The 11,066-nt window shown below is 37.8% G+C and overlaps 1 protein-coding gene across 1 annotated transcript in view; it reads right to left on the reverse strand.

The window, feature by feature from the left end:
- Positions 1-2,547: 2,547 nt before the first annotated feature.
- The window catches only part of ESD (esterase D), a 37,610-nt gene continuing 29,091 nt past the window's right edge, over positions 2,548-11,066 (reverse strand). The window contains exons 7-8 of the mRNA XM_006887804.1: positions 10,897-11,064; positions 2,548-2,664 (exon numbers count right to left, since the gene is read on the reverse strand). Coding sequence (XP_006887866.1) covers positions 2,584-2,664; positions 10,897-11,064 — 249 coding nt within the window. The 3' untranslated portion in view covers positions 2,548-2,583. The remainder of the gene's footprint in view (positions 2,665-10,896; positions 11,065-11,066) is intronic.

An 11,066-nucleotide genomic window follows, 5' to 3' on the forward strand; every position in this document is an offset into this window, starting at 1 on the left:
GTGCGCCTGATCTGGGCTATAGTCTTGCCATGTATGTGCCATGCATCAGAGTTGGACAGTGAATAGGGATGATAGAGAATCAATGATGCCTTTGAGCTGTGGTGCTGGAGAAGTGTTGAGAATACCATGGCCTGCTAGGAGAACAAACAGGTTTGTCCTGGAAGGGTGAAGCCAGAATGCTCTTGGAGTCAAAGATTCTGAAGCTTCATCTGATATACTTTGGGCATGTTGCAAGGAGGGACTGGTCCTTGGAGAGAGACATCATGTTTGGCAGAGTGGAGGAACAGCACAGGAGAGGAAGACCCTCAATGAGATGGATCGAATCTGTGAGTGGAGTGGTGGGAATGAGTGTGTCAGAGATGGCGAGGATAGAGCAGGGTTTAGGACTCTTGTACATAGGGTTGCTATGAGTCGCAAGTGACTCAATGGCACATAACATCAACAAAGTTTATATTCAGTGTAATGGATCAACACAGTGGTTGCATCCATGGGTTCAAACATAATTGTGAGGATGGTACAGTGTTTCATTGTTATATGTCGGGTCATTGAGGCAGCATCAACTTGACAGTTCCTAAAACACATTTCATTTCTGTGTAATTCTTTAGAACCTAGTGACTTGATTTCTCATATGCACTTTCAACAAATGCTTAACATGTATCTTTGTATTAACAGAAATAACCAACTAGTCTTGATTATGTTTCTAAAGTTTGATTATTCTTTCTTAAAGGAATACACTTGGTATGTACAAAGAGATTATTTTGTTCACCAACTTAGATTTCTGAATCTGACCAAGAGAAAATATTTTGATCTGCACTCAACATGTGACACTTACGTCCCCTTCCTCAACTATTTTCAGATAAAATATCGTTTGAATTTTTAGAGGCTGTTTATTGTTACATGTCATCATTTTTTCAATTCATAGTGATACTGTGTGACTGACTGGGGCTACCTCATGGGTTTTCTAGACTAGAACATTTACAGAAGGAGCCATGGTGGCACAGTGGTTAATAGAAGGTCAGTAGTTTGAACACACCAGCTGTACCAAGGGATAACTATGTGATGGTTTGCTTCAGTAAATATATAGCCTTGAAAATCGAAGTGGCATTCTCCGCTGTCCTGCATGCTCACGATGAACTGCAATTAACAGCGATGAGTTTAGCCCTTACAAAAAGCAGCTCAGAAAGTCTTTCTGCCATGGGGGGCCCTGGGTGAGCTGCTAGAAACTAGCCAGTCATGATGAACAGGGTTGGAGTGATGAGGAGTGTGGATTAAAGAAATACATTACACAAGGGATAGGTTAGGAGAGGCATAATCTCACATTGTAGCCCCAAGTTTATTCTCTCCTGTCCTTTTAGGTCCTCTTTTTGCAGTGAACAGAAAAACAGCCCTGACAATACATTCCATTCTTATTTATGAGCCACCTGCTAGCTCAGCCAGGCAAGCAAGGCTGTTCGCTCTTCTTAGCAGCAGAAAAGGCCATAAGAATTTGAGTATAAACAGAGTCTGTAGGGAGTGACACTCCATTCTCTACTTCCGCGCTAACATTGGGTTCAAGAAATGGTCAAACCTGTCTTTGCTTCCCTTCAAACATCAAACCACAATGATAAAAAGCTCTGCACTTTTGAACCTGGCATAAAATGACAATTTGCATAAAATGGCTGCAGTGTGGCTCCAGACAGTGAGCTTTAACGGCCACCTTTTTAGCTAAAGCTGAACTCTCAATTGTTTGCATGACCTGGGTTCCTTTATTATGTTCACTCTATTTGGTTCAATAGTTAAGAATGATCACTGATCTGGATTTAAGATATTGGACTTCTACTCTTAGCTTGTTCTACAAATTAGCTCTGTAATGATCATTAATTCTAACTCTTCTGAGTTTACTCCTTCATTCTACAGCTAAATCCCTAGTAGAAGTAAAGTAGTATGTTAAACAATGGCACTCTATTCAAAAGGGATACATGAATGGGTATTCCTGTCATTACAGAAGTCCAGAGTGAAGGTTGCATAGTGGAGTGGAGTTGGGAGTGGGGGGAGGGAGGGATTGCATAAGAATGAAAGAGTTTTTCTTTCTTCTCAAGGAAAAGAGTGAATTGGTGGGTAGGGGGTGGGTAGGGAGAAAAGTGCAAAAATGAATGACTGGAAACCCTAAATCTCTATAAACTTTCATTAAAATTAATCAAAAAAATTTTTTTAAAAAAATACCCAATAATAAACCCCCTGAAAACAATGGTGCTCTAACAATGAATGAGACAGTCCCTGCTTTTAGAGGCTTAATATCTAGAAGGCTGAGAAGCATGTGCTAAACCACCATTAAATCCTCTCTACTCCACTGTTAATACGGAATTACATTCATAATCTGTGACCTGAGGTCATTAGAGGATTTTCAAATGACCTCAAAAGCTTTAAAGCTATCCCATGTGAACCCTGGTCAAAGAATTTTTTAAACCAGAAGTAGGTTTTAGGTATTTATTTAGGTGATTTCACTTACAGAGTGAAACACTTTCAGCATTATGAAATCATCTTTCTTCCTTCTTGCAATTTGATTTATTAGAACATTTATGATTCTGAAGTGCTTCTAGCTCTTCAAGCATTCAGGTATTTTGCATGGTGTCGGATGTGATCACTAATGAAGGTTGCAATGAAATAGTAGCTGTGATCATAACCCTAGAAGACAAAAATACAGAGAAATTAAGGCATTTGTTTACCATTTAGAATACCATTTAGAAATATCAATACAAAGACTTTAAATATACCTCTCACATCACTTTTCTCATAAAATGGTCACAGTATTACAATATGAATAAAGTTAATAATAAAAATCAAAGTTGTTTTATCTGCACTTGAACGTTTTAAATTTATGTTAAGAGAAGCAAAACTGAGCACACAGTATTATGCTTAATCCAGTTTCTCAACACTGCCATTAATAAGCAAAGAAGAAACTTTATTCCCACTCCCACATACTATGATAACTTTCATCTTTCTTTGAGGAGAAAGGAGTAAGTAATTAAACATGGCATCTTTTGGCAATATACCCACTTTGGCGAAAAAATAACAAATCCTTTTGAAAACCACCATGAAACAAACTGTAAAGTTGCAAGTTTCAACTTGAAACAGAGCTCAATCCATCTGATGACTTATAATCATGAGTACAGAGAAGAAGAGGGGTGATCTGTGTGTGGCGTGACTGCCCTTTCCTCTGAGCACAAGACAAGGGAATGCAGCTTAAAAAGAAAAATGAAGGTCTAAAGAACTTTCTAAGAATGTTAAACAGCAGATAATTCCTGGGATTTACCTGCTCCCCTCCCAACATACACACCCACTCATTACTGTCAAACTGGAACCAACTCCTAGCTGACCCTCCTCAGGTCACTAAGCACGGGAGGAGACTTCTCATCTTTCCCCTTCAGAGCCACTGGTGGATTCAAACCACTGGAGGCACTGCCATTGGATTGGCAGTGTAATTCCCTGTGCACTATGCCACCAGACCTCTGTTAAAACCAAGGTGGAATAAAGTAAAAGAAAGAAAAAGTCCAAAATTTCTCTCACTTCACACCCAATTTTCAGGTATGAGGGTGGGAGGCAGAAAGGGAGCAGTAGTATCCAGAAGGGAATTTTTCCAAGTACTTATATATAAAAAGAAACCAAATAAAATTAGTGTTTAAGAAGGGGCAAGGTGCATCCCAGTCTCTTCACATAAAACAAGCCTCGCTGTCCTCTGACTCTCCTCTGGGACAGTGACCTCCTCTGGGTTTTCATGGCAGTAAATCTTTACAGGAGACTGCTCATCTTTCTCCCACGGGTGCCTTGTAGGTGAAAACTTCCAATGTCATGTTAGCAGTCTTATATGTGGTACACTATGCTTCTTGGGAATGGTGTTGTCAGGTGCTGTCAAGTTGAGTATGATTCACAGCAACCCTATAAACAACTGTACCCTGTCCTAAGCCATTTCATGATAGCAGTTCATAGTTCATTTTTAAAGACATCAGAAATAATTTTAAAAAACTTGCTGTTCTCTCTGGACAAATCACAAATATAAATCTGACAGGAGTACCATCAAGGTGAAGGCTATACCTTGGAACGGTTTGGTTTCACACTTCTCTATAATTAAGAGTCTGGTTTGGACCTCAGCTGATTAGGTAAATTTAGAGCTAAAGGACAATGTCTTATACAAAGAAAGAAAAGTATTGTTTGACTATATAATTTTTGGACTCTTAGAAGTTAAACAAGACTGATTTTAATCCACAAAACCTGTGAAGTACAGTAGTGTATAAACAGCTCTCCCACAAGAAAAGCTAAAAAAACATGCTACCATCTAGTCAATTTCAAGTCATATCAACCTTAAATATATAGAACAGAACTGAATAGACTATTTTAGCTTGTTCATGTGCATCAGCTCCCAAAGTGACATCTTTGCTTTTTAATTACAGGCAAGACAAAATATTTTCAATTGCCTCAAATGTCTGTGAGACTGGAAAATAAGAAATATGAAGAATATGAAAAATACCATGCACTATCAGAAGATTCCTCATTCATTTGCTAATTTGCTGTACTGTGGTGGCTTCTGTATTGCTGGAAGCCATACCACCTGTATTTAAAAAATATCAGGAGGGTTACTCATGGTGAACAGGTTTTAGCAGAGCTTCTAGACCACAGCAGACTAGAAGTAGGATTGGTCATCTACTTCTGAAATAGGCCAACAATAAAAATCTTATCCGTAACAACAGAATGTTTGATATGGTGATAGAAGCTGAAGGCCTTATGTTGGAAGGGACTTGGAATACAACTAGAGAAAAGCTGCCTTCTCAAGAGTCGAGTCTGCCTTAATGATACAGATGGAGTAAAGCTGTTGATGAAGAACTATGCCACCAGACCTCTGTTAAAAACAAGGTGGAATAAAGTAAAAGAAAGAAAAAGTCCAAAATTTCTCTCACTTCACACCCAATTTTCAGGTATGAGGGTGGGAGGCAGAAAGGGAATATTTCACAATAAAGACAAACAGCTGCAAACACCCTTGTTAAAATACGATCAGAATGTATGTATAGTGTACTAAGTACAAAGTAGAAAAACTGGAAATTGACAAAAATAAATGAACACGTAAACTAGGTATCCTCGGTAAGGCGAGCTGAAGTGGACTGGCATTGGTATTTTAAGAACTTTCCTAAAAAACAATGTTGTCAGTGACAGGATACTATCCATATGCATATAAGGAAGAACTGGTAATATGACTCTTCCTCGTATTTACCCACTAACCACTGAAGCCAAAGATTAATAAACTGACAATTTCTTAAGTTTATGTGAAGAGGAAAGAGAACTTGAAGAACCAAAACACTTCTGAATAACAAAAATGAAGTGGGAGGCATAACACTCTCTGACTTCAATACCTACTACACAGCAGTAATAACCAAAACAGCATGGTCTGGCACAAGGACAAACACACAGAACAATGAAACAGAATCAAGAATCCAGAAATGGACCTAGCTATATGTGGTCAACTGGTATTAGAAAAGTAAATAAAACCTGTCAAATGGAGAAATGACAATCTTTTTGACAAATGGTAAAACTAGACTGCTACTGGTAGAGAGTGGAAACAGGATCCACAACTCACACTACACACAAAAATCAACTCAAGGTAGATCAGAGAGACCTGGGAGTAAAGTCCAAAACAATAAAAATAAAATTCCTAAGAGACAAACTGGGACCAAGTTTAGACGGCCCAGTTTATGATATAAAGAGGCTGACAAATACAGCTAGAAATGCCTAATTTAAAGATTAAATCATTATGCACATAAAAAACTTTTTCCAATAAGGTGAGAAGAAAACCTACTGACTGGGAAAAAAACCCCCACATTTAGCAATACCATCTCAGACAAGGGTCTTATAACAAAAGTTTACAGAATAATATAAGGCCTTCAGAAGAAAAAGACATAATCCAATTACAAAATGGGCAAACGAGATTTAAAGACTTTTCACAGAGTAAGACATTTGGATGGCCAACAGACCTATGAAGAAATGCTCAAAATCACTGGTAAGCAGAGAGATGCAAATCAAAACTACAATGAGGTACTAACAAGATAACATTTCACCCCAGTATATTAGGGCACAAGTAAAAAAATTTTGGAGACTGGAGAGGTGGGAACTCTCATACAACAAATGGTACAATCACTCTGGAAGGCAGTTTGGCATTTCCTAAAAAGGATGAATACAGAAACTCTGTATGGCCCAGCTATTCTACCACTAGGAATAAACCCTAAGGAAATTAGAACTGAGACACAAATGGAGATTTGTACACTAATGTTCACCAGTGTTATTCCAAGTGTTATTTGAAAAACATGGAAACAGCCCAAATGTCCAACCACCACCAAATGGATTGAGAAATTGTGGTGCAATCACATAACGGAATACTATGCAGCACTCAGGAGCAAGGATTTAAAAAAAAATACTACATAACTTGGGATAGAATTATGTTGAGTGAACTAACTCAGTTACATAAAGAAAATTTTGCATAAGACAGTACTGTAAAAATAGAAGGATAACTAGAAAACATCTATGGGGATCTAAAGGGAGAAGAAGTGGGGGCATAGGGGTGAAGATGGGCAGGGGGGAACCACAGGGTTGCACAATTTGGTGGGTAGAGAGGGGGAGATAAATGGGAAAGATCCGGTGGGGACCTGAAAAGACAGGATAATGGTGGATAGAGTCCAACTGTGATTAATTTTATAAAACATAATGAATGGGAATGACTGTATGAAACACTATGTGAATGAAGAATAGTGTGAAACACAATGTATACAAACTTTGTAAGCAAACCAATAAAAAAAAATTTTTAAGAAATCGATGATTTCTACCAAATTGTGCAGTCTGAAATTTATTACAATCTAATTAAGAAGCACTGATTATAGGTAATATGTACTGTGACACAAATGCAAAAGTCATGGAATGCAGAAGTTGGAAACAACAACTGGTAGTTTGAAAATATTGTGTTAGTAAAGAAACGAGGCTGGAGATCACATGACAGAACTTCTTAAGACCAATTATTTATGCACTGTAAATAGAATCTTTAAAGACAAAATGATTAATTTTACAGGTGACTCTCACTGGTTGGAATATGCAAGAATCAAATCAACTATATTTGTGGAAAGAGGCAGTGGATACATCTGATATCATCAAGGCACCAAGTGTGGAACAGACGTTCAAGCTGAAGCAAATTAAAACAAGTCCATGCAAACCAAAATACAGCTAAGTATATCCAACTTAAATTTCAAGACCATCTCAAGAACAGATGATGAATAGATGTGATACATTGGACACTGATGACTGAAGATCAGACTGAGCTGGGGAGGACATTGGCCAAGATGAAATCAAAAGGCCATTAAAAAACAAGAAATAAAAAATGGATATCAGAATAGACCTGAAAATTTGCTCTTGAGTCCAGAGAAACACAAACGAATGGAAAAAAATAATGAAGACTACGAAATTGGCTCTAGAGCTGAGAGAAGCGAATACGAAAGGAAGAATAATAATGAAGAAAGTGGAACAGAACATTTCCAAGGGGGAGGCTTTTTGAAGGTGAAGCAAAGACCTAGAGTTAAAAAACCAAGCAGTAAAGACACACATTCTGTCAAGTGACAAAAACGGGAAAAAAAAAAAACCAAACAAACAAACAAACAAAAAAAACCACAAACAAAAAAAAACAAAACAAACCAAACAAAAAAAAAATATATATATCCTCATGTTGTAACGCTGAAGCAGGAGTGGCATCCACTTCTGAAGTATCGTGCCTTCATAAACTCTATGAGCTTAGAGAAATGATTAAAGTTATACAAGTGTTCAGGTCTCTCATTCATAGAGTTGCTATGAGTTGTCTACAAGTCAATGGCAATTAACAACAACAGCAACAAGTTGTAATACAGAAGATTCTTTGGGAAAAATAGTGAATGAATGATGCTAGAAGCATCAAGAGATGAGTCCCTGTACCAAAAAGAACAGGCTGATTGTTTCAGGAGGTAGCACATGATCAAGAACAAAGCTGCACCGAAGGCACTGTGAAAACAAAAGGTCTAGGAATAGATAGAATACCAACTAAGCTGTGTCAAGAAACAGACGCTGCATTGGATATGCTCAGCTGTCTGGGCCAAGGAAGTTAGAGGACATGGACAATGGTTATCACTGGGATCCAAGACAAATCTTTTAAAATGTCCATAGGAAGGCAACAACATATTTGAACTATTAACATTCAGGGAAACAGCAAACGGTATAGTTATATAATTAGAGCTGATTTAAGATAATTTGTGCCTCTCTTGACTGGTTTTCACATTCTACTTATCCATCATTTTACTAAATGGGATAGCTCCTTTCATTAAATGACTAATGAGTTGTTATGTTAAGCAGCTTGTATGATGGACTAGATAAACACCTTTAGTGCTACTTGAAGAAGCCTTAGTTTCATCCTGTATCTCACATTTAAAATAAGATCCTTAGTAGCACACTTCCTACTTACAGTATAAAAATATATGAACATAGTTATTTTACTTCTGCTCACAAACAAGAAGCAGTGTTCTAGGAGTGATGGGGGATATTTATTCAAATTAGTAGGGGTTCTGGTATTAAATTAGAACAGGAAATTATTCTAATTGGTAGTTTTCCCCTATTCAATTAGTATTCTATTCAGTATTTTCTAGATTCAATCTGTAAAGGTCAGATATTTATGTTAATATGTCTTTTCACAGTAAAAGAAAGAGGATTGCTGAAAAGTGTTTATTTAAACACTTACCAAGGGTCTGTGTGCTAGGTCATTTTGCTAAGCACGGGAATACAGAGATGAGCAAGACATGCATACAGAGGCCAAAACAGTCTCTGGATCTTCAAGAGATTTGGGAGTTCAGGAGGTGTTTAACCTTTCTTTCAATAGTTTCCAGGAACTGAATCTTGTTTCTCGAAATTTCCTCAAGACTAACTACTGAAAATTTTCCCTTACTATGCTCTGGTAGCCTAGAGGTAAGAAGCTACGCTGCAATTCCATAGGCACACAGTTTGAGGCCATCGGCTGCTTTCTCTGTGAAAGAAGGATAGGCAATCTCCTGTTGCGTGATCACTGTCTCTGAAAACCTGCCAGAGAGTCAGCTACAGGTCACTTCCTATTCTATGATACACAACAATAATGTACCTTAAAAGGGAATCCTGATGGTGCACTCTGTAGGGAGTTGCACTGACAAACCAAAGGCTTTGCTGGTCCAAATCCACCAGGAGCCCCATGGGAGGAAGAGGGATTATCTTCTCCCAAGCAATTTACAGCCTCTCAAACACCTGCTGGAGGGTCAACTATGAACCTGTTCTGACTCAACGGCAATGAGTGAGTAGGGAGGGATGAACCTTGAGTAATTAAAACAAAGACATGATCTTCCTTTTAGACAAAGATTTTGAGTTTTCCTACACTATCTCTCGTAATCAAAAGGGAACTTCCAGGAATTCAAGCCAGAGTCAAAAGAGGATTTGAAAGAAAGGATGTCGCTGCTGACATCAGATGGATCCTGGCTGAAAACAAAGAGTACCAGAACAACTTCACTTATTCAATTTTGGATAACAGCAAATTATGGCTAACATAGTGAAGATTGGGAACAACAAAACATTTAATGGTGCTCAGTGGACACTTGTATATAAACTTCTGAGTTAAACAGAAGAAGATACTGTATGGTTTAAAATTAGGAAAGCAGTACATCAGAGTTGTAGCCTTTCACCATTCTTATTTAATCTGTATGCTGAGCCAATAATCCAAGAAGATGGACAATATGAAAAAAAGAATGTGGCATCACAAGTAGAGGAACACTCAGTGACAACCCGTATGTGCAGGGAAGGCCACCTTGCTCGTCAAACATGAGGAAGACTTAAAGTATTACTGACAAAGGGCAAAGATGCCATTCTTCATTTAAAGAACACATGTCAATATAAATAAACAAAAGTCCCCACAACTGGAGCAATAAGCAACATCATGATAAATGGAGAAAAGGTGTCAAGAATGTCTGTCTTTATGTATTCCATTTCATTTTTGACAACTTATGGTTTTCCTATAGTTACACTTTGTACTTTCTACATTCCACTGACTAGCAGATATTTCTTCTCATTTTTTAGTGACTTTCCACATCTAATATTATAGGTACCTGTGTTCTTCTATGTTTGCAGGATTTTCAAAGGCCTGTTACATCAGAACTGGATGGCCAATCCTGCTTCCTAATCAGTGATGAAGAAGCCTGTCTCACATACTTTGGCTATGTTGTCAGGAGGGGCGATATTTACAACAACAAGTTCCTTGAGATTAACTTGAAGATGAGGGAGTCACTGCTGTGAAAATATTTTTGTAAATGGAAATTTAACATATTACACATCGTTCTATATTAACTTGAATATTTACCATTATAATCACATTTTAGATCAAGGTGTCTGACATACTACGCTTAAGCACAAATATAAATGTAAAATAACCAGTCAAGCATAATTAATTTTCCACCCTGAAATTAAGACTTTGTTTATATATGCTCCAAAGGTTATAACTAACTAAAAAAAAAAAAAAAGAGAAAAACTTAAAGTGTATCTTACTGGGGAGCTCTTAAGGGCAAAGTCTGAGGTGAGTTTCACACTAACCCAAAGCTGCTGTGTCTCCAGCAGTTCAAATTCACCAGCAGCTTCAAGACTTTCTAAAAATATGAGAGGAGATGCAGTCTCCCTCTTATGATTTACTGCCATGGAAACTCAACATAGGGTCCTGGTGGGTCAGAACTGACTTGACGGCAGTTGAGTATTTTTTTTTTTAAAGTATTAGAGGTAACATTTCAAGTTCTGAACCGAAGGTGAGTATTATGGAGTCTTGTAACACTAAATTTAAGATAGTTTCTCAGTACTTGCCTCTTGCAATCTAAAAACAACAGGGATTTTCTTTTCTGTGCAGGCAGCTATGAAGTTATCGGGAAGTAACTGGCCATCTGCAAGGAACTGGTCATCTTTTCCTTGATCAATCAGTATGTCCAACTGAGAACCTGGATAGGACTTCACAAGATGGGTAGCATCATAAGCCT

The sequence above is a fragment of the Elephantulus edwardii genome, unplaced genomic scaffold (genome assembly GCF_000299155.1).
Source record: "Elephantulus edwardii isolate Elephantulus edwardi_28Jun2011 unplaced genomic scaffold, EleEdw1.0 scaffold00062, whole genome shotgun sequence".
NCBI classification, from domain to species: domain Eukaryota; kingdom Metazoa; phylum Chordata; class Mammalia; order Macroscelidea; family Macroscelididae; genus Elephantulus; species Elephantulus edwardii.